The sequence below is a fragment of the Pygocentrus nattereri genome, chromosome 25, assembly GCF_015220715.1.
Source record: "Pygocentrus nattereri isolate fPygNat1 chromosome 25, fPygNat1.pri, whole genome shotgun sequence".
In the NCBI taxonomy this organism is placed as follows: Eukaryota; Metazoa; Chordata; class Actinopteri; order Characiformes; family Serrasalmidae; genus Pygocentrus; species Pygocentrus nattereri.
The window spans coordinates 8186412-8211544 of NC_051235.1; the positions used below are offsets into that span (position 1 = coordinate 8186412).

The following is a 25133-nucleotide window of genomic DNA, read 5'->3' on the forward strand; positions in this document are numbered from 1 at the left end:
TAAGTGTCTCTACAATTAACAATTTCATGTCAAGCCACTCCGAAAAAGTTTGTTTACACCTCGACCACCGAATTCTAAAAATAGTTAAAGTCCTCTCTAAGGTGCGCTCATCTTTAAGGCCTGTATGATCTTCATAGAATAGTACTGGAAACAGAATTAGCAAGTCCAAGGTCTCCATGTTCAATGCCATGTGCTGGCTAGAGGGGTATAAAGAACCCCCGGCATTGAGCTGTGGAGAAGTGCAACTGTTCCCTGGAGCGATGTAGCTCAATCCAATACCACTGGGGTGGGTTGGTGTGATCCAGAACTAATCATCCAACACCAATACCTGACCTCACTAATGCCATTGTGTCTCAGTGCAATCAAGTCTTCACAGCAATGTTCAGACATCTAGTGTAAAAGGCTGTTACTTCAGTGAAGGGTTGGGTGGTGCAAACCTGGTCTTTCGTGTGGGAGCTGCAGACACAGCCTCGTTCGTCAGTGGGTAAAAGAGCCTTGGTGGAGCAGCTGTTCGCTGGAGAGATCTCAGCAGGATAGACTGGTTGGTGAGGTGGATTCCTCAGGAGATGGTTGAGACTCCCGTGAGTGCCATTGTTAGGGGCAGGAGGAATGCCCAGCAGATCTAAATGGAGAGAGACATGCAAGTACATAAAACTGTGTGTACATTAATTGCACCTGTTTTATTATCCCTATTTTAATGCTTTCTAACACAGACACTTTATCAGGCAAGTCCACATCAGAGTTGGGGGTGGTCTGTGCTCTTTTGGGTGATTAATTGGCATTTTGTATTGCCTCTGGCATTTTTCAAGATCTGTCTCAGTGAGACAGGCATAGAGCTTGTGGAATGGCTTGGGTTCTATGAGATTTGTTACTAATTGGTGCCCCTCTGGTGCAGTACTGACCAACTGAGGTTCTCCTCAATAATTCTGACCTGTCACCCATCACCACAGCACTGGAAATACAACCAATAAAACACTGATAATCTCTATAGGAAAGAGTCACATTCCATAATGTAGTTATTCTGAATAACAACCAAATGATTTTGATGAATGGTTTCAATATCTTGCTACACTTTTCATTATTTTTTCATTATTGAACGGCATATATAGGAGACTGGAGCTCTTTAATAGCATTATAATGAATTAAATAGTCTACCAAATGGATTAAATAATCTAGAAAGTTACAGCACAGCTTTGCGGCTGGCAACTGGTTTTCATATCTTTGCATAGATAGCAACCTTAGTGCTTCCGGCTGCCTTTGGAAAAAGTTTTAGTTATTTCCTTTGTATTTTTCCTTATTGCAGACCTTATCAATGGCTCAGCACATGGCTAGTAAAAGTTCACCTCAACCACTGATTGTGTCTCCAAGAGATACACACATGGCTGCTCATTAGAACAGAATGTCTTCTGCATGCATCTCCTGATTTCAAACAGCTTGGATGTGTTTACGAGTGGAGTATTGTCCTTAGTGTCTGCACAAACAGCTGCTGTTGTCCTGACATAATCCTTGGCAGACGAACCAACAGCTGCAGGGGAGCTACACAGTATAAAAGTCTGTGTGCTAGGACTGTTGTCAGACTGGATTACTGCAGACTGATCAACAACTTCATCTCGGCTTCCCGTCTCCTGACTCTCTCGTGCGAAAAAAAAGATTCAAGCTCATGCCCCCCAAAAATGTCCGGCCTGGAACTTTCAACTTGCAGTTACTTGTTCCACAACTGAAAAGCATCTAAATATCGACATATTCATAAATGTATTCATGCACTTCTGAGAGTGAAGCCCACTTACCGCACAAGAGGTTATACACTTCTATGTTTTCAAAGGGAGCCACGGTGGTCTTGTACTTCAATCCTGGACCATATCCCATGAAAATGGTCTGTAAACAAAGAGAGTTTAAGACTCTTATTCAAACAGATGACCATCACTGTAAACGTATGCTATTTAATATCTATCCAAATGGCTTTAATATGATCTGCATATTCATACAACAGGTTCGTCACAGTAATGGAAGGTGAGGATATGAATTTAAAGGACGTTAGACTGGAAGAAGGAGGGGTTTCAGGCATGTTCACCCCCCCCCCCCCCCCCCACGCCAAACTTCAGTTATGACATAACTACATTTAGTTATAACACTGCAGACATACATAAGCAAGTTTTTATTTATTTATTTATTTTTTACCTACATACAACCACTAGCATTATTCTCATAATAGCTCTGTTAAAGCACCCATATCCTACATTATCCTGCATATTATTTTCTTTGCTTATAAATAATAACATTTGTGTGGTATCAAAAACAGTCCGTTCATTCTAAAAGCAGCTGAAACATGACTTCAACTTAAATAGGCAGGGCTAAACTGCTAGTCCAAACTGCTAGTCCAAATGGGCAGGGTTAAACTGCCCTGAATGAGCAGGGCTAAACTGCTGTAGGCGGAATGGATGGGGCATGGTTACACTGCTGTAGGCTGAACGGGCAAGTCTAAAGTGCTGCAGACTTAAAGGGAGGGGCTAACCTGCTGAAGACAGAATGGGTGGGGGTACACTGCTGTTGGTTAAACGGACAGGGTAGACTGCTGCAGACAGAGTGGGCAAGGCCAACAAAACATAAATAAATAACTAAATAAACAAGACATCATTTTTGTAACTGGGGTTGGTGTAGTGTAGTGGGTAACACCTCTGCCCTGTAGACTGGGGTTCAATCCCCACCTGGGTAAACACCCTACACTATACCAATAAGAGTCCTTGGGCAAGACTCCTAACACCACCTTCGCCTACCTGTATTAAAAAAAAATTTAAAAAAAAGATCAAATTGTAAGTTGCTCTGGATAAGAGCGTCTGCCAAATGCCGTAAATGTAACTGAATGGTGAATGGATGGGGTTACATTGCCGTAGGCCGATTGGACAAGGCTAAGCTGCTGTAGGCTGAAAGGGTGAGGATATCTGCTTCAGGCTAAATGTGCTAAATGTTTTTTTTTTTTTTTTTTTTTAAATATATATATATATATATATATATATATATATATATATATATATATATCCATCTATTCTCTAAGCCGCTTCTCCGTCAGGGTCGCGGGGGGGGTGCTGGAGCCTATCCCAGCAGTCTTCGGGCGGAAGGCAGGAGACACCTTGGACAGGTCGCCAGTCCATCGCAGGGCAGACAGACAGACACAGACAGTCACTCACACCTAGGGGCAATTTAGCATGTCCAATTGGCCTGACTGCTTGTCTTTGGACTGTGGGAGGAAACCGGAGAACCCAGAGGAAACCCACACAGACACGGGCAGAACATGCAAACTCCACACAGAGAGGACCCCGGTCACCCGGCCGGGGAATCGAACCCAGGCCCTCCTTGCTGTGAGGCGACAGCACTACCCACCACGCCACCGTGCCATAATATAATAAATAATAATAATAAAAAAAATATATAAAAATAAATAAATAAATAAATAAATGTGCGAGACTAAACATCTGAAGGCTGAAGGAACAGGCTTACATTGCTGGACTTGGAAGAGAATATTACAGTGTTTACACCCAACATCAAACAGGAAAAGTTGAGTGCAAGGAAAAAGTAAATCACAGAACATATGTCTTGTTATAGCAACACTGAAGTGAGTCAGTAGAAAGTGTGGTTTAGAAATACCTCACCCGCCTTAAAAGTCAACACTGTGGCTCTTTACACATTACATAATGGCAGTCTGCTGCATTAAAAAAAACAGCAGGCTCACATGGCCGACACATGTAAACACTTCAACATAACTCTGCGCTTACTTTTCTCCCTGATAGTTAAAGTAATGGTGAAAAAATGACCACGTGTGGCCTGAATAAATATCTCGGATATGTGTCTGTGACTTTTTTTCACAGACAGTGTTAAGCGCTCCGCCCGATGACCGCTGGGATAGGCTCCAACACCCCCATGCGACCCTGAGGGCGGCTTAAAAATGTGTGTTTGTGTGTGTGTGTAAGTGTTAAGGAATTATTAGAACCCTCAAACTGAAACTTTGGCTGTGATCAAATTGGATCTCTATTTGTGTTTAAGGGCACTACAGCATACAAACGTAATTCCCGACCAGGTTAGGACACTATGGAAAAGGCTATTTAAAACAGAAAGCAGTGATTAGTATATTCTGATAGACCTGTATTCAATTGAAAACAGCACAAAAACATGATATTTGATGCTTTACATTAAGAAGTTTTTTCTTTTGGAAATATATGCTCATTCCAAATATGATGCCTGCAACACTAAAGGTTGGGACAGTAGCACGTTTACCACAGTGCTGTATCACCTTTCCTGTTAACAGCACTTAATAAACATTTGGGGACTGAATACACCAAGTGATGCAGTTTTGAAAGTGAACGTTTCTTGTCATTCTTCTGCTATCCAAGTATTCAGCTACACAACCTTATAGGGGCGTTCAGAATGACCCTGAAAAAGACGGTGTCTAAAAGGCAACAACTTATGTTGCAAGTTAACCACTAGTACCCCCCCAAACTATGGCAGGCCCTGGCTATTTTATGCTGGTAACAATCTGGATGGTCCTTTTATTCTTTGGCCCAGAGAACACAATGTGCATTATTCCGATAAAAATAATGAAGGGTTGACCCCTCAGACCACAAAGCATGTTTCCACCAGGCATCAGCCCATTTCAGATGAGCTGGGGCTCAGAGAAATCGCTGGCGTTTCTGAACCTTGGTAACATACAGCTTCCACTGTGTAAACTACAGTCTTTACTTGCATTTGTAGATACAGCAAGGAACAGTGTTTATTAACAGTGATTTGTCAAAGTATTCCTGAGCCCATGTGGGGATATCCACCACAGAAACATGTCAGTTTTGAGTGGTGAGTGGTGTCTGGGCGATTTAGGGTCACAGGCATTCACTTGCTTTTTATGCAAAGAGATTATCTCTTATTCCCTGAATCATTTAAAATATTATACACTGTCGAGGGGGAAATACTAAAAATCCTTGTGGATACTCTTGCCTGGGGAAGGGCAGACAAACACAGAAAGGGAAACCAGACGTCGAGTACACACACACACACACACACACACACACACACACAAACACTGTGAGTATAAATCAAACGACTATTGGAAAGCTTACTCACTAAGTCCTTTTGCTCTCTCTGTGAATGTGGCCGGGAGGCCAGCATCCTCTCTCTCTCACACTAGAGAGAGCCTGTCTTCGTACTACCTTATTATAATACACCAATCCAGTGTATACTTACAGTATATATTAACAAAAACAATATTGATAAGGCAAATCATTAATTTTCATGTATTTGTACTACTTTCCTTGAAATACAGGTCTAAGTGGATTATAAATCACTGCTTTCTGCTTCACTCTGCTTTATTTGCATTTTATCTACTGGTCCAGTTTTTCTGGAATTGGGTTCGTACATTTGGCACTTTTCTGTAAGGCTCCTGTGAAATGTGTTTTATTGTCTTGTGTTATTGTTAAATTCTAATCTCATTAGTGTCTAAGTTTATGACAGCACACCAAATGTACTTTACGGCACTCTAGAGGCCCAAAATAGACCAGCTACACTGTAAAACATCTGATCAGTTCCTGAGTGCCCTAACAGAGTAAAGTATTAAAAGCGCTACAGTATACACAGGTCCTCAGTTCTTTGGTGTTATAAAAGGGGTGGATCAGTAACTGCTCAATGGCATATGGCCCATTCTAATGAATTAGTTCAAACTGCAGTCTCACAGTGAAAAAAATGATAAATTATTATTTAAATATATACAAAATCATCATTTACAGGGTACTTTCTATTGAGAGATGTCTGTCCCAAACCCTAACCCCTATATTTGAACTTGTGAAAACACTACCACTACTACTACTACTATTATTAATAATAATAATAATTCTTTTAAAGTGAAGTCGGAAGATGTAGAAAACTTTATTCATAAAATGCTGTCACACACTTTCATGTCACTCCCGAAAAACAAAAAGAGTTTTAGTGCATTTTAGAGCAGGAAGTGAGACTGCATCCCTCTCCATCATTGCCACATGGTGAGCAGCTACATCCCACTGTTTTGCAGTAAATGTGTCTGAAAATGATTGTGTAACATTAGGAACTGTCGTTACCAAAACATGTTTCCTGCAATTAAGTAAACTTTTTTGTGTTTTAATAAGAAATATCATTTTATGTGTGTACAAATGCTGCATGGACTAGTGTTTTTGAGTTGTGCTCTTAATTAGGCTAAAATTATTGGTAACACTTTATTTGAAGGCTACCTACATAAGGGCTTCATAACACATTCATAAGCACTGAATAATGTGTTTATGAAGCACTACTTGAACATTTATTAAGTGCTTATGTCGGTTCTCGCAACCTGACATAAGATGTTTTATGAAATAAATGACATTGTACCGACATAATATGAATAAACATTGAACATATTTACAGCACTAAACACATTTAATACATATACATAATTGCATCAATCATCTTATCCACGCCATGGAGCGAAGAGGGGGTGGTTTCCAGGCATATTTAACCTGATATCCGTACTTAAGAATGCTGACATAAATAGTTCTGTATAGTGTTTTAAATATGTTTAGTGCTGTAAATATGTTCAAAGTTTATTCATATTATGTCAGTACAATGTCATTTATTTCATAAAACATCTTATGTCAGGTCGCGAGAACCAAATTATCACTACCGAAACAGTCAGTACTGAAGCATTTTAGAAAGTTTTACTTTAATAAAATAAAACAATTAATATATAGAGTTACTCAAATTAAAAGGATTTTAGTCTAAAGTCCAAGCAAGTTCTGAATGATCCATATAACTGTTCGCTTCAGAGTTAGAATTTACAACAGCCCAACCTATAAATTGTGACGAGGAACTTGGGAAACAACCACAAAAGCTGACTCATTCAATTTATTATTGCAGTAACCTACAACCGTCTTTGTTTTGAAGTGCACAAAGCTTAAATGTTTTTTGTACCCTGCCAGAGAGTCAAGAGAGGCTGGTAAGTCTGTTCTCAATGGCTCAGCAGCTACCCTTAACGTTAGCTAATATTCCTCTGTCCACTGCTTAGTAACAAGTGACTTGAAAAGATGGAATAGTGTAGTGATCTACAGCGTTCACCAGAAATTCTGAGTGGACTGTGGGGTTGGAGACTGCAGTGCTTTTAATCACTCTGGAATTCCTTTTTTATAGCTCGGACACTCAGAGAAAAATGGCCAATGGTCCATTCCGGTCACAGTCTGAGTCCCTTGTTACTACACAAAGGATAGAGGAATGCTACATTAATGGTGACCACTGAGCCACTGAAAATTAATAGCAGCTCTATACAATTAAGTAACAAAGACCCTCCTGCTGCCACAGCAAAAACACTGAAAGTAAGGTAAATGCAGATGTCATGGACTAAGAATTACACATGTACCCTAGTCAAGTACTTTTTTCTTTGTCTTCTCAAGACATTATACCCATCTCTATGGCTATGAATAGACCTCTGAAGTAGTCATGCCCATAATAGATACTTAGTGTCTAAACTATATACATTTTTTCATGAGGTGTCACTATATTCTCTTGAGAGGCGGCTTAGTAGTCAAAATGTTTATAATGCTGCATATGTTTCAATAAAGCTAATGCTCTTATGCATTTAAACAATGCTGAATTAATACCCTCAATACTGTTATATACCAACAACACCTACTCAAACTGCTGTCTAAAACTCACAAGGCCTCTAAACGACCACCTTTGACGAACCTTACTGGTTTATATGGGGTATTTTTATCATCATACTCTTTCAACCTATATGCAGAACATATAATGACAAAAGCAGGACTGGAAGAAGGTTAAGATTGGTATAAGAAACATCAATAACCTTCCATATGCAGATGATACAACACTCATAGCGAAAAATCTGGAAGACCTGAAGGCCCTAATAAGGAAGCTTGAAGAACAGAGAGAAAAAAAAAAATGGGACTTCAGTAGGAAGACAGCTAAAGTTATGACTAGCTAGCTTCACCACTGACATAGACAATATAATAATAATTCTAATAATGGTAATAATTTTTATTTATATAGCATTTTTCATGCCGGTGGCAGCTCAAAGTGCTTTACAGACAGGTGGTACTACCAGTGGTGGACAGTAACTAAATAACTGTAATTTAATTTTTTTTTCGTATCTGTACTGAAGTTTTTTTGACTTTTTACTTTCACTCCACTACATTTCAAAGTCAAATATCTTACTTTTTACTCCACTACATTTTGTGAATGGTTTCTGTGTGTATAAAAACATAACATGTAAAAACAAAAGAAGCGCAAAGCAAGAACACCAATCAGGGCACAGCGGTCACTTAGTTTTGAGCTAGTTTTGACCTGTTGGCCATACCAACCCAGTGCAAGCACACAGTTAAGCGTGATGGAACTAACCTAACTTTTTGTAAATAGACCACAATATAGGAATATGTACAATAGGAATATGCAACCGTGACTGACGTTTGTCTGTTTTCTGAATTTATACAAACACTATTTCATTTTATAGTAAATTCATTTAGGCTATTTTATGTTTATGAACAGAGACCTACAGATGCAGTTTAGTAAAGGAAAACTCATTTGTGAACTTAATTAGCAAATAAATCTTAAACTGAAACGTTGCTTGGCTGTAAAAAGTGATTTCAGAGCCACTCGGTTCTACCTAAAGGAAACTGCCTTCAGTGTTTTGTGCTTATGATAATTTTTTTTTTCTTAATTCTTAGTGACCCTTATTAGTCCCACAACGGGGACTCCGCATTTAACCCATCCATGAAGTGAAACACCACATACACACTAGTGAGCACACACACTAGGGGGCAGTGAGCACACTTGCCCGGAGCGGTGGGCAGCCCAATCCGCAGCGCCAGGGGAGCAGTTGGGCGTTAGGTGTCTTGCTCAAGCACACCTCAGTCACGTGCTGTCGGCTCTGGGGATCGAACCGGCGACCTTCTGGTCACAAGGCTGGATCCCTAACCTCCAGCCAGGTGACGTCAGCTTCACTAATTAATGACGTTCTATTAAAAGACTGGTTTACCAAGAGTGACGCTGGAGTATTCGTACCTAAAATAAGTTCATGAAGCGAGTCTTGTTACAAAAAGGATAACAGGACATCAGAGCCAGAATGAATCCTTTAGTACTTTTACTTCTGATACTTGGTACATTTGAAGACAAATACTTTTGTACTTTTACTCAAGTGGAGGTCTAAAGGGAGGAACTTCTACTTTTACCTACTTTTACTGGAGGAATATTTTACCTTGGTTGTCTCTACTTTAACTCAAGTATATGATTTCTGTACTTTGTCCACCACTGGGTAAAACATAGTTATACAATAAATCATGAGTATTTATTTAGTATCAGAAGAAAATGAAACATCAAATCAATTTAGAAGATAAACACCACAAGACAAAGTTTTAATTAAAAGTAAAAGAGATACATTTTTAGATGTTTTGTAAAAGTGAGCACTGAGCTTGACTGTCTAATAAAAGGTGGAATTGAGGTCCACAGTTCAGAAGCATAATAACTGAAAGAGGCCTCTCCGTGTTGTCTGTATTTTACAGAGGGTATTTATGGAAGGCCACTATCTGCAAATCTTAGATTATGTGCTGGAACATAAACAGACACTCTGTGATGTAAGTGGTCATTTTGAGCTTTAAAAACTAGTTGCAGAACTTTAAAATCTTTAACATCTATCTGGGATGATATAGGCAGCCAGTGCAGTTCTTTTAAAGAGAGTGATGTGATCTCACTTTTTGTTTTTGTTAGGATTTGAGCTGCTGCATTTTGTGTGAATTGTAAAGGATGTACTGCTTTCTTAGAAAGTCCAGTAAGAAGAGCATTACAGAGATCAACAACAGATTGCAACAAATACATGAACAGGTTTCTCTGCAGAGAAAAGAGAGAAAAGGCTGAACTTTAGCGATATTTCTCAAATGATATGAACCAGAGGATGAAGCAGAGCTCAGAGACTAAGATCACATCCAGATTTCGTACTTCAGGTTTGATATATGAAGCTAAAGAATCAAGTTTCTCGTAAATCATTTTTCTCTGACTTTCTGTACCAACGATCAATATTTCAGTTTTTTCATGATTTAATTGTTCAAAGTTTTCTTACACCCACTGAGAAATATTTGACACATAGCTAATCAATCTATCTATAGAGACTTCAGAAGGAATAGAAATGTATAAATGGGTGTCATCAGCATAGCTATGAAAATTTATATCATGCTTTCTAGAGACATCACCTAGAGGTAGCATGTACAAAGAGAAAAGCAAAGGCCTTAAGATTGAACCTTGAGGGGCTCCACAAGAAATAGCAAAACTTTTTGATGAATGATTTCCAAGTGAAACGTAGAAATTGTGGACAGCTTTTAAGTAAGATCAATTACTACCAACAGAGGACTTAAGAAATATGACACAGATTGGCAATCAGTACAACAACATTGTAGAAGCTTGAGAAGATATAAGGCAATGATTTGTCTCTGAAGAAAAAAAATCAGAACTGCCCAGCCTATGGTCTTCTCTGGGTTTAGTGAAAGCTGCACAATAAACAAGTGAAAAAGGAAAATATGGATGCTTTTTAAACTTTGGCATTGGCAAAGACTTTTGACTTTTTGGATGACAAAGAAAACAAATAGATCCTCGATCAAGTCAAGCCTCACCTCTTACTGGAAGCCTTGATAACCATAATGAAGCTACACTATATGGTCAAAAGTACATGGATACCCCTGCTGATTACTGAGTTCAGGTATTTCAGCTGCAAATTTTGCAGCTAATCTTCGAGGCTGTCATCTTTGATGGGTAGCTAGCTAAGAGCTGGACTGTGCTTCTGAAACTCCCACAAGCTCTCACTAATCGTCATGGTCACTTTTGCAGACACTGTGGAGAAAGTTCTCGTGTGCCTCATTGTATGGCATGCCTGTACAATTGCTAGGAACACTATGATATGTTGAGAAGGTAACTAATGTATATATACATGTATACACGTGTACATATATGTGTAAATATGTTAATAAAGTTAATTGTTTATGGTAGGATCCTGCAACAAGTGGCTAACACGAGTAGAATGCAGTGCCTAGTTATGACACAAACAACAGTGTGATAAACCTTCATGACAAGCATCGTTGGCAAATTTAGAAAAGCTTAAATAACCTATTTGCTGGGAGTTTTGTCTGAGACTTGAGGCTCTCGCTTAACAAAAAAGACCAACAGCATTCTTTCGCTGCCAGTTCATAGTAACAAAAATTTTAGACAACAGAAAAAAAACTTTTTAGAAATTAAATTCATGATAAATCTAAATCTTTTTAGTTCAATTCTAATGTATTGTTTGAACAAGTTGAAATGTAGTGGTTAGGGTTTAGGACAGGAACCTACCATCCTTGTACATATCTAAGGTCTGAATATTTAACTGTGGGTCTGCAGTTTGCACTACTAGTAGTTCAGTAGAACACTCCATACATCTTACAAACTATTGCATGAGTAGGGATCCACTATGGTCACAGCCTTAGTTTCATAAGCTAAATTTGCAGTGCTCTTTTAAAAAAATCTGCAAAGAAAGTACCATCGTACAACTTCCCCTGTTACTTCATTTGTGTCCACTAGTCCATGCAATTTCAGTAAAAGACAGCCCGTTATGTCTTTCACCCACAGCTTTCCTTAAGGGAATATTTAACTGCAGACATTCCTGGACAACCACATAGGCAAATACACACTGACCAGACCAGACCAGTCCATTACCACAGACACAAACAATCTGACGAAGCACAACCAGTGATTTCCAGTTTCTTCCATATGCCTATGCTTTTTATAGGGCTCATCACATAAAATCTAATTTTCCTTGCTTTTTTGTTTAAAACAGTTTGATGTAGTTGTGTCAACGCTGCTAATGTTTCAAAGGATACTGCTCACTCTGCAATTCATACAATTCATACATGGAGTCTATGCCGCAATTCTGTATTCTTGTGCTTATTTTTTACGCTATTTGTTTCTGTAATGTCACAGAAAACATTCTATTTATATATATCCACCTACGGAAATTTAGCCATGCCCATTTATGTTAAAGTTATAAAGAGTGTTTCAGCCTGGACTGCTTTTTGAATGAGGCAGCCAGTCAGAGGTCATAAACAGCTTGTTTATTAGTAAAAGGTAAAGAGAAGTTGGTAAATGGTCATGTAAAAATGATTTTAATTTTTCCTATTATACTCAAACCTGAAGGTGCCAAAAGCTTAAAGAAGCATTTTGTGTCGATGTGAAGCTTAAAGAATGTCCACGTAATGTAACGGTTCTTCACCAATTAAAGGTTTTAATCAACAACTTAATTTCCAAAAAATCTGGGATACACAATATCATTAAAATAAATTTCTGTATGCAAAGGACAAGGCCAAAAAATGTATTTACTAGCCGTGATCTTTGGGCCCTCGGACGGCACCGTATTAAAATCAGACACAATTCTGTAGTTGAAATCACTGCTTGAGCTCAGTAACACTTCTGAAAACCACTGTCTGTGAAAACAGTTTGTCACTGCATCCACAACTCTACAAAACTCTACAACTCAAAGACAAAACCATATATAAACAGGATCCAGAAATGCTGCCACTTTCTCTGGGCCCAAGTTCAATTAATATGCACTGAGAGGGAGTGAAAAAAAAAGTGTCCTCTGGTCTGACAAATCAAAATTCCTATTGGAAATCATGGTTGCTGTGTCCTCCAGGCTGCAGACCACTCAGCTTGTTAAGTGCACAGTTCAAAAGCCAGTATTTATGATGTTATACAACCCCAATTCCAGTGAAGTTGGGATGTTGTGTAAAACAAATAAAAACAGAATACGATGATTTGCAAATCCTTTTCAACCTGTATTCAATTGAATACACTACAAAGGCAAGATATTTTATGTTCAAACGGGTAAACTTGTTTTTTGCAAATATTCACTCATTTTGAATTTGATGCCTGCAACACGTTCCAAAGAAGTTGGGACAGGGGCGTGTTTACCACTGTGTTACATCACCTTTCCTTCTAACAACACTTGCACTTCCTTCTAACACAAGCATTTGGGAACTGAGGACACTAATTGTTGAAGCTTTGTTGTTGGAATTCTTTCCCATTCTTGCTTGATGTACAACTTCAGTTGCTCAGCAGTCCGGGGTCTCCGTTGTTGCATTTTGCGCTTCATAATGCCCCACACATTTTCAATGGGAGACGGTCTGGACTGCAGGCAGGCCAGTCTAGTACCTGCACTCTTTTACTATGAAGCCACGCTGTTGTAACACTTGCAGAATGTGGCTTGGCGTTGTCTTGCTGAAATAAGCAGGGATGTCCCTGAAAAAGACGCTGCTTGGATGGCAGCAGATGTTGCTCCAAAACCTGTATGGACCTTTCAGCATTAATGGTGCCTTCACAGATGTGCCAGTTACCCATCCCATGGGCACTAATACCCCCCAACCCCATCAGAGATGCTGGCTTTTGAACTTTGCGCTGATAACAATCTGGACACTCCTTTTCCTCTTTGACCCGGAGGACACGACGTCCATGATTTCCAAAAACAGTTTGAAATGTGGACTCGTCAGACCACAGGAGACTTTTCCACTTTGCGTCAGTCCATCTCAGATAAGCTCAGGCCCAGATAAGCCGGCGGCGTTTCTGGGTGGTGTTGATGTATGTATTTCGCTTTGCATGGCAGAGTTTTAACTTGCACTTGTAGATGGAGCGACAAACTGAGTTCACTGACAGTGGTTTTCTGAAGTGTCCCTGTGCAATGAGATCATTGCATTCTATTTTGATTTGTTTTATACACCAGTTAGTTCTGGCTTTTTGTAAAGGGGCTGTGGAAAAGAACTACTTTATTTTAGTAATGTATGGTTTTTATGTACTGTGTGTCTGATTTTGAATGATGATACAGTAAATCCTGGGGCAGCACAGGGTGTGTTTAAGCGTGGGTCGGAAGACAGAGAGGTGGTCTGAGTGAAAGAGCAGGTCATGAGTAACAGCCTACACTTGAGTGCTGTTAAGGCACTCTGCTTATGTGTGTGGGCTTCTCTCAGTAGGACATCTCTGTCTCACTGGAGATTGTGGAAAATGGCGCAGAGCCACAAGGAAAGCTAAAAAAAAAAGCTTGTTTGTGTTGTGGGTGGAAGTGTAGCCAGAAAAATCTGACCCAGTCAAAAATAATAAACAACAGGTTTTCTTAATCCGCTGGTGTCCTAATCAAGCCTAGAGAGCCACACATACGTACACCTCTGTGATTTCAGTATTTCTAGAACACTAACAATTGCGTGTGTCATGAAAAAAGACGATATATATAAACTAACAGCCAGTTGTTTGGATATTGGCCCATTATTATTTTCCACATTTCATTTCTTTATTTTTATAAGCTGTTGCTTCTTAGTTTATTTTTGCAACAAAGTAATTTGTGGGTGTCCACAGGTCTCCAGAAAAAATAGAAGCTGTAATAAGGTATTGAAAAATGTGTTTTCTGGTTTATTCCCAAACACTGAAAAACGAGTACTCAATGGCCTGATTGTCAAGATATACAATTAATGAATGATGGTCTCTGATTTTTGCACATTCAAAAGTTTAACACTACATGTCATCTAATTTCTTGTGACAGCAGTGCAGTGCATGTAGATACAGTCCAGCAGCTTCAGATAATGTTCAAATCAATCATCAGAATGCAGGGACAAATATGATCTCAGTGACTGCTGATGCCAGAACAGAGTATTTCTAATTCTGCTGATCTCCTGGGATTTTAACGCACAACAGTGTCTCTCAAAATGGTGCAGTAAAGCCAAACCATCCAGTAAGCAGCAGTTCTTAGGACACACCTTGTTGATCGAGCTAACAGAAAGGTTATAGTAACTCAGACATCCAGTCTGTACAGTTGAGGTCAGCAGATAAAGCATCTCAGAGTGTACAACACGTCAAACCTTGAGGCAGATGGACTACAACAGCAAAAGACTTTTTTTTGGGTTCCACTAAGCCAAGAACAGAGAGCTGAGGCTGCAGTGGGCACAGGCTCACCAAAACTGTACAGTTTAAATTTCTGCTGAGGCACCAAGATAGTAGGGCCAGAATTTGTCACCAACGGTATGAACCAATGGACCCAACCTGCCTTGTGTCAACAGTTCAGGCTGGTGGAGGTGGTGTAATGTTATCGGGAATGTTTTCTTGGTACACGTTGGGCTTGTTAATACTAATCATTGCTTCAGTGCCACATTAGTATTGTTGCTGACCATGTACATCTCTTCACGGCCACAACTTACCCATCTTCTAACAGCTACTTCCAGCATCATAATGCACCAAGTCACAAAGTAAAATTCATCTTAAACTGGTTTCATAAATATGACATTGAGTTAAATGCTCTTTAGTGGCGTTCCCAGTTACTATATCTGAATCCAAAAGAACGCTTTGTCATAGAATGGGAGATTTGCATGAAAGTGCACCTGAAAAATCTGTAGGAATTGCATGATGCGATCAAGTCAACATAGGGAGGCTCTGTGTGGTATTAGTATAGTGTTCCTAATAAAGTGCTCGATTGTATATTTATGCACAGTTATGCCCAAAATGATTAGCTCCTAAATGTGAAAGTGTAAATTTTCCCAGCATTTCACGGTATCCAGAACAGCTGTACATTGCATCACTGCAAAGTACAAAGAGACACACTCTGTTAAAAACCTGGGCAAGATATTAAAGACTTTGAATCCTGGAGTGGAAAGCCATCAGAAATGTCAACAAGAATCCGCAGACCTCTGTGAAGATATCGGTTGCTGAATTGGCCTCTTCTGGACTTGAAATTCAAAGAAGGCTGTTGTGAGGGCTCTTCATCATGGTGAGCTTTGAGGTTATTGCCCAAGGAAAACTCCATAGCTCATATAGGGGCACATTCAAGCAAGACTGATGTATATCCATTTGAGATATAGGGATGAGTTTTGGAAGTCTGTCCTGTGGTCTGGGTCTGATGAGACTAAATTGGAGCTGTTCAGGCACAAGGATGTTGCTTTTCTTTGATGTAAGAAGGGTGAGGCCTTCAACAATAACAACATAATTCCCACAGTTAAACACAGTGGTAGGTGCATAATGCTATGGAGCTGTTTTGCTGCTTTAGACAGAGAGAACCTTGATCCGGCAATGGGAACATGAAGAAAGGAGATTATGTTGGCATCTTGATTACAGTCTAACCAAGGTGGTTGTGAAAGCAAGGGAAGTAGTGTCAAAGTTGTCTCGTATAAATCTATAAAAAAAATAAGCATCATAAGTGTGTAAACACTCTATGTAAGGGTATCAGCAGCTGGAACAACATTCCACAAATTTAAGAAACACTATACCGCTCATCATGATATTCATGTTATCTTCAGAATAAAAGTGATTTATTTGGGCACAATCACAACAATTTTGCAGGGTTTTAAGGGTTATTCCACACTAACCTACCCAGAGCCTTGCAGGTCATGCCATGGATTTCCATGAAAAAGTCAAGCAACATGAAAATCTATTTAACTTAAACGTATTTATTGCTAAGTCTTATGTTAGCCCATTTCCAGTTCACTGTAACCAATGGGCAGATTACAGTGGAAATTTGGGTCAGGAAAACATGTTTCAGAGAAAATTTCTAAACACTATATACCATAAATTATACTTTTATACGTTATACATATTATGCTATACTTGCCAGAGTCAATGCTAATAAAGGGCAAATATTATGAGAGTAAGCTACTTACTTATAGGATACTTCGTATGTTTTTCAATGAGTCACTAAGGAATCTTACTCAGATAGTAGGAGGAAATGAAAGAATGACCCAAAACAAGTTTGACGCTTATCTAGACATCAGCATGGAATGACGTATATAATGCTACAGACTTCTGGGGGTTGACTCATCTTTCACTTCCAAAGCAGGGACTTTTAATTACAGTTCATTGTAGCAGATTTATGTATTTGCCAACCTGTTTCTTCTACAGTGAGTTCTCAGCCCTAGGCTTAATGTGATGTGTCCATTCATGTCCTAAATCTTAATACGCTGAGTATCGATCAGATAAACTACAGAGGAATTCAGACTGCGTGCAAGCAAAGGCATTTCACAGTATATCGTCACAGCAGCTTAGGTTTTCTGTGATTAATGAGTTGTTGTCTCTTGTTTGGATATATTTGATAACATGAACACTGTACCAACCTGCATGTTTTTGAAGGTATTATCTGAACCATGAAATCCACCAAACTTGTACTTGATTTCTGTCGGTTTTCTGCCATAAAAACACACAAAGACAGTTCAGTTTGGCAATGAAGAACATCAATGAACGGATGAACATGAAAAGATAGGTACGTCTCTAATCTTTTGCTTTTTTGGCCAAACTTTTCTTCCTTTTTTTCCCTATTTTGGACAAAGTAGCACTTTTGGGTTAAGAGCGAAAGACAAAAAAGGCAGAAGATTTTGGTTGAAAAAAGCAAAAGAATGAATAGGATACACTGAAGACTCAAAATCCATCAATGAAAATGAGGAATAGTGGTGAAAACATAGTTTTCTTTGCTCTTCTGCTCTGGTCTGCGTAGACAGGTTCAAGCAGTTTGAGTAGCAGTGGATCAACACTGAATCGCTTGAACATTGCAGCCACACACTATAGTTTACCTACCTATAGTTTACTTTCTTGTATAATAGATTTTTCTTACGGAAATTACAGAAATAGTTACCTCAATATTTTTTCTTTTACTTCCTGTTCTGAATGTTGTAAACATGTGAAGTCATTAAATACTGCTGTTTTCTGTCCTTATCTTGGACACAGTGGAATTCAGCTTTAGATTGCTTTGGGAAACCATAAAGTAATATATTTTCATCATTTGACAACTTTTAATCTTTAATATTAGGCAAGCAATTTCAAATGAAATTAGTCCTCTTGGATGCACCATCTGCATTATTAAATTGAAAGCATGATGGAGAAAAAAAACGTATATATATATATATATATATATATATATATAGAATGCTTGCTTTATTATTAAGAACCCTTGGTTGAGTAGAGATCAGTTGCAGTCAGGACTTTATGTGGTCAGTAATAAAGCAAAAATAATGAAGCAAACATGATGCTGTAAATGCTTCAAGTCAAGCACTGATGACCAGGTGTACATACTAGCACAAAATGTGCCCAGATGCCACCATAATATGTGCCCACAGCACCTGAAATTAACATAAAATTGACTAAGATGTGAAGTAATCACATAAACCCTACATACCGCTTCTTTCCAGTGCCTAGGAGTTAAAAGGCACAGTTCTAGTGTTGCTATCAACAAGCTGACAAAACAATGAAAGCTCAGTAACGATGACATAACAGTGTATAAAAAAATGTTAATGCATTTTCCCTTCTGTTTGTATTTATTGCTTCCGTCTGTTATAACACAGACATAATGTGGCTGAATCACAGCATGGTTTGGGCTCCAGAGCACAAACAGTGTTGTTCTTCAGTGTTCATTCTTTCAGCATGTTTTTGAGGCTTGTACTTGGGTCTAGCCACTGTCTGCTGCCGTTTTAAAGGACGTATCTGAAAAACACATCTTTTGTGACCACAACACACATTTATGCCCCGCTTTGGCGAAAAATAGATAGAAAATAGGCCATCATGAGCTGCTTAAGCATTTTCGCTATCACCCGATGTCTTACGTGGCCTTCCCACAAATGCATGAGGTTGTGTTTACGATGCACACTGACCTTAAGCTGCACTTTTTTGGCTTCTTTGCCAATTTCTAATGCAACACAGGGGCAGACTGCATTCAATGTGCACCAAATCTAGGCCTGTCACAAGGATTATATAGTTGTGCAATCAAAATGATTTTAGATGATCGCAATTATTTGAATCACATATTTTTAAGCTAATCCTTTTCTACAGTCGTTCTACAGTCGGCTGCCTATTTGACCGCCTTTAATGACGTATGAACTATGAAAATTTCATACAGTGTATGAAGTATACAAGTGAAAATCTGAGTGCAAATGACAAATCAGCTTTAGTGCGTGAAATCAAGCGCTGACCTACCAGAGCCTCTTTTGCAAATCGTTTACTTGCAGCATGGCCTAATTCATGCAGATGTTTTGGTAGGAAGCCAGTAAAAAACAGCAGTCCATGGCGCGTGAGCCAATGACTGTGCTTGTAGGCGGACTTTAAGGTCAATGAGGTGCGGTTTTGGTAAGGTTGGGTAGGGTTAGGTTTTCCTTAATGGACATCCGTATTAAGTCTACTTCATGGAATATCAAAAATTCTTCTTGATCTCGTATCTCAATACTTCTTAACAACTATCTACTTAATACAAGTAATGTATCAACAGTACATCTTTAAGATATTTACCTCAGTGTATTCAGAAGCTTCCAAGAACCAAAATATCGAAATAAAGTGTTGCTACGGAGCCCAGCTGGGTTGATGCAAGTGTAAATGAAAAAAGCAGTATGTATTTACAGAAACATGATGAGGCTTATGAAAACAAATGTTGTCCGAATGAGCTTTTTGCTTATAGCTACACTCGCGTCAAGAACATGTGGCTTATTTTAAATCTACACGTTTTGAATAACTGTAGACATTTGTGTGAGTGTTCGTTATCAATCAGACAGCACAACCAGTGTTAGCTAAGTAAGCATAGTTGGCAAAGAAGGTGGCTAATCAGCCAATTTGGCACATATTTTAATAGACGCAAAGAATGAACAAGAAAAGACAATTAAATCATTTCTATGATGATTAATCGTTGGCTAAAATTTCACTGGCTCAGAAGTTTTAGTGTACCAGGCAGTAAAAATACTCACAGGGCTGCTTGCCACTGAGTCTTCATGTAGAGATGCACTCTCTCTATTCGGATGTTGTTGGCAAAGTGCAGTCGTTTGGGTAGATGCTCCTTTAGATAGGGCTTCATCGGCTGATCCGGAGCTCTGCACTTGAAATGGAGGGGGGGTATTAAAAAATAAAAAGAACAATAACTGGAACAGCTATGACCAACACAAGACTATTAACTCTGTGTGAGGAGATCCATACCGACAGATTCTTCACCAGTCCTTCATAATTGACTGCCAAAAATAAAAAGACAATTAATAAAAAACGCACGTCAAATAATACTATTCAGACACTTTTCTTTTTCTTATTTAATATACTTCCAGCTTATATATCCACTTCAAATTTACACACATAATGTTTCACTTTCTACTTTTATTTTTTACTTTTACGAAATACGACCAAAACGTATGCATTTACACTGATAGAAATAATGGTTCTGTGCAGGTACGTTTTTAGCTCATCAAGGAACGAACAATGTAAATGTTCCCTCAAAGGTACAACAGTGGTTTTAAGGTCCTGCTGTGCACCTTAAATACGTTTTTTTCCAGGTGAAAAGTACAAATTAGTTACATTTACGGCATTTTTGGCTGACGCTCTTCCAGAGCTACTTACAATTTCATCATTTCTTTACACAGGTAGGCCAAGGCTGTGTTAGGAGTCTTGCCCAAGGACTCTTATTGGTGTAGTGTAGGGTGTTTGCCCAGGTGGGGATTGAACCCCAGTCTACAGCGTAGAAGGCAGAGGTGTTAACCACTACACTACACTATCCCAACAAATTAGTACTTGTTCCTAACTGAATGTCTTAAAACAGAAAAATAAAATAAAAAGCCTCGAGATGAGACGGGGTGTGTGGAGTCAATACAATTAAAAAAAAACTATTTCAATTTCAATGAGGGTCCCACCCCAGTGACAAGAGGTGTACTGCCCCACAGTCTCAGAAAAAAAGGTACGACACTGTCACTGGGGCAGTACCCTTTTTGTCACTGTGGTGGTACCCTCAGGGGTACATCCCAGCACCTTCAGTCAGGGTACATAACTGTACTATAATCCATTGAAATGATATTTTCTAAGTTGTACTGACTCCACACATTTTCTAAGTTGTACTTTTATTGTTCTGATTTAAAACATTAGTTTATAAAAAGATACTAATATCTACTTTTCCACTAGGAAAAACTTATTTAAGGTACACAATTGGACCTGAAAACTACTGTTACACCTTTGAGGGAACATTTATACTGTTTGTACCTTGATGAATGAATCACGTACTTGGATGGTACCTTTATGTTTAACACTGCAGTGACTTGAGATGAGTAAGTATGTTTAAAAAAACAAAACTGATATTGAAACAAAGTATTCAGACACAGTAATGAAAATACATATATGTAAAAGTTATCTGGATTATTCTACTGAATTGAAGTTGAAAACGAACGAACATTCTATTTTGTCATTAACAAAACAATTATAACACTATTTAAATTACAAAATTTTTCAATAGTGACACAAAGAAGTGACATGAACACAAAGAAATGTCCTTAATGGCAGAAAATATATGCTTCAGTAGTGACGGCTCGAGCTGATTTCACAAGGAACGCAGTACTACTGTGCTTGCTGTTCATGTGAGCAGCAAACTGCTTCCAAACGTCTTGCAATATGAGAAGCGCTATCCTGTCAGGTGTGAAAATTGTCATCACCTCCAGATAAAACTAACCTTTCGTATAGCGATAAACACGCCTACTGCTTTCCTATTGGCTACGCTGAGACCTGGACGAAGTACGTTCAACTTTACGTGAACCTGCGTAGAAGTTAGCTATCAGTATCTGTACTACGAGTACTACTAAAACTCGAATTACAGTTTTAGCTTTTATTTCTTACTTACAAGTGAAAAAGTCTTCAGGAAGCCGATTGGGTCGCACTCGTGCTGCTGGGCCCTGAATGACTATGAAGTCATCAGTGTTGTCCTGATATGATGAGACATAAGCAGCTTTTTTATTCGAGGCTTCCTCCATTCCTGTTTCCAGATCAACAACAGAAAAGACAGAGATAAGGACAAGACATAAATATGATGTCTGCTATTTTTATGTTAGTTCCTTGCTCGTTTTATGTTTACTGTTAGTACCAATAGAGCATGCATTTTAAAAACAAATTATTTCATGATAATCCAACACATCTGGCTCACAGGCGTGGATGTGGTTTTGCACTAGGAGTTGGCACCAAGAGGGCATAATCTGGAGGCATGATCAGATAAGGGCTGATGATCATTGCTTCCCTAGTCTTGTTTATGTTCTCTCTACCGGCATAAAGATCTTAGATGTCTGAAATCAAGCTGAGGGCAAAAGAAATTCAACTGTTTCAGAGCAGAAAAGCCAAACCCGGTATGTATTTGTATTTCTTAAGGACGCTCACTCCTGATTTTGGCCTGCTACATTGTGAGACTCTCTGGACTATAAATTAGAAGAAGCTATCAGCTCGCATGATAGGGTTGCTGCACAATTTTAAAAATCAAACGTAATGCTTCAAAGACCTGAACAAAACAAAAATACCTGGTCATAACTGGTATTACCTGTTGGGACACCCTTTCACTCTTTAAGCTCCTCATGCACTCATACTTTAGCAAAAGCCTGCCCTTGTGGAAGGGAAGGCCCTAAAAACACTCTAAAAAAGGTCCTACTAAGCTTACACTTCATCTATATAAATAAAGGCCTCATGGCAATAAGAAGGCAATAAGAAGACCAGCATATTTTTTCCTGACTTGAAGGCTTAACACAATGCCAGCCTGCCAGCTATTTGTGGTTGTGATGTCACAGCACATGGATGTCTGCTTGCTTCTGATTAGTCGAATTAAACTAAAAGCAAATTGCAATTTTGATATAAAAATGTTTACTCTTTCCGCCCTAGATACAAAACGGTGTACTTAATGAAGTGCTGGTCTATGTATGTAAAAACATACATAAAAATAAATATTAAGCAAAACCACATTACCGTGATCAGAGAGAAGAATCAGGTTTACGCAGTTGTGGAGGTTTTTCTGCTTCAGCCCATCCATTACCAAACTCATCATTGCGTCAACTCGCATCAGGGCTTTAATCACCTACAACACAATACACATTGTTCCACACCAAGCTCAAGACTTCACAGAGCTTCATTAGAACCCTTCCTTTGATTAGAACCTCACTGTGCTTTAACACTTTTAGACAAGCCTATGTATAAGGACAATGCTACTTTAGCAATGTTTAGGGTGTTTATATACTGACGGACCTGAAACATGTCTAAATGGCCTCCACTCTTTGCACAGGGAACCTCAAGTGGGTTCTATTTTTATTGATTTCAACCTTTAGCTTCAGCTTCTTTATCTAGCAAAATCTCTGTAATTTAATAAAAATGACAGATTTTCGTAAAAGAAAGAAACCTTGTGAGGACAAAAAGACCCTAATTCATATCCAGTCTTTTCATTTGTTGAGAGTATATATTACAGACAGTATAGGCTGTATCTGGACTGCATTTATTAATTATTTAGCAATAATTCAATGTCTGTGCTACTGTCAGTGCAGTGCTAAGATTGATCCACCACCCAAATAATATCTGCTCTGTGGTGGTCCTCTGTGGGTCCTGACCACTGAAGAACAGGGGAAATGGTGGCTAATAAAGTATACAGAGAAACAGATGGACTACAGCATATTGGTTTACATACTAACTAGGCAACCAGTCAAATGGTCAGTTTAGCGGGAATGTCCACATTGTATAGATTTGACTACTGACAGGTACTGATTTAGACATGAACTAGCATAACCATCATCTTACACTACAAACTCAGTGCTGCTATTATAGCTTATTAGGAGGAGGTTAACTGGCTGGCTAGCTAGCAACTACATTTATTATAACTGTATTACTAAAGTTAATTTGAATAATCACTTTGGGGGCCAGTCATTCAGTCTACTGTGTGATATTTGACAGTTTAAAAAAATATATAAAATGTTCATACATAGTTAGGGCAAAGAATTATTCTGACACTTTTATTTCTGTTATTTAATATATTTTCAGTGTATGCATCCACACATACAGAATTTTGCCTTATCGGCCATGAAAGGGGAAAAGATGCAGGTTTCAACAAGACAATGACCCCAAACATACAGCCAAAATGATTCAAGACTGCCTTCTAAAAGGTGAAGTTGAATCTCCTGACTAGAATCCATTTAAAAATCTATGGAAACTTCATAGCTTTGGGGAATTTAAGAGAGTAGTGGACCAAAACGGAATCACACTACTGCACAAAGAAGCATAAACCTATGTTTGTTTATGCTTATGACTACATAGTTTATTGTTTATATTTATAAACACAAAGACAAAAGACATGCAACATGTAAAAAGCTTTTATTTCCTATTTGTTCTTGATCTCTTGAATTCAACTCAGTTTCAACTAATAAATAATTAATGTTATATATCAAGATTTCGATTTACCCAGGTAAAATATCGAATATTAAAAATTCAGTTTTACTTGTAAGAAATGATTTTTACTAGTAAAAAGTGACTTTCACATGCTTAAATTGAATTCTTTGTGAAATCCATTGTAGATTATTAAGGTTAAAAGTTAAAACTGCTTGCAATAAAATCCATTTGAACATATAATTAGAATCTCCACCTGTGAAAATCTTCAGTTACTTAAAATCATTTTCAAATAAGCTTCAACTACTACTAAATCTGCTTTCCACACACAGGGAGATTTGTGAATTTGATGCAGTAAGACGAGAAGTTTTAAGTGCCCGTTTTATCTGCTAATCTGAAATCCATCTCAAGCAAGTCCTTTTCTCCTACGACAGTAAAGTAAATTGGGGAAAATTACCATCAGATTAGTTCAGACTTTTTGCAGGCCACACTTCACCTCACACAAGTGGAAAAAGCGTGCCGCTCATCCTTGTTTATAAATGAGCAAACATGCTACCGTCACACTACTTACTCCTAACGTCATGGTAATCTGGCAGTGAATATTATGAATGTGGCCCAATATGTTTGTAAATGTGTACTGTATGTCTGTAAAAAGTATATTAAATAACAAAAACCAAAATCTCTGAATGTTTGTTTTTAACTTGTAATTCATTAGTCTCCACCCCAATACTAATATATTTAATCAATTTTAATTCAATAAATATTTTAATTCAATTTAATCAATTGAAGTCTTTTGAGCAGTCTGGAAAGCAATAGCAGTTGTTTTACATACAAATGTACCTGGCTGCTTTTTGGTCCAAAACGATGACCGGCGCTGTCGGGTTCATCCATATATAGGGTGTAAAAGTCTGGCCTAAAATAGTCAAGAATACAAGCACAATATGTTTGGTTACTATATAGTAATTTTATTC

General features: G+C 38.4%; 1 protein-coding gene across 1 annotated transcript in view; it reads right to left on the reverse strand.

Moving 5' to 3' along the window:
• enpp1 (ectonucleotide pyrophosphatase/phosphodiesterase 1) overlaps positions 1-25133 on the reverse strand; it is an 86693-nt gene that overhangs the window by 11770 nt on the left and 49790 nt on the right. The window contains exons 11-18 of the mRNA XM_017694607.2: positions 25003-25075; positions 22762-22870; positions 21659-21790; positions 19984-20015; positions 19758-19885; positions 17151-17220; positions 1788-1875; positions 438-622 (exon numbers count right to left, since the gene is read on the reverse strand). Of these exons, the coding sequence (XP_017550096.2) occupies positions 438-622; positions 1788-1875; positions 17151-17220; positions 19758-19885; positions 19984-20015; positions 21659-21790; positions 22762-22870; positions 25003-25075 (817 nt within the window). The remainder of the gene's footprint in view (positions 1-437; positions 623-1787; positions 1876-17150; positions 17221-19757; positions 19886-19983; positions 20016-21658; positions 21791-22761; positions 22871-25002; positions 25076-25133) is intronic.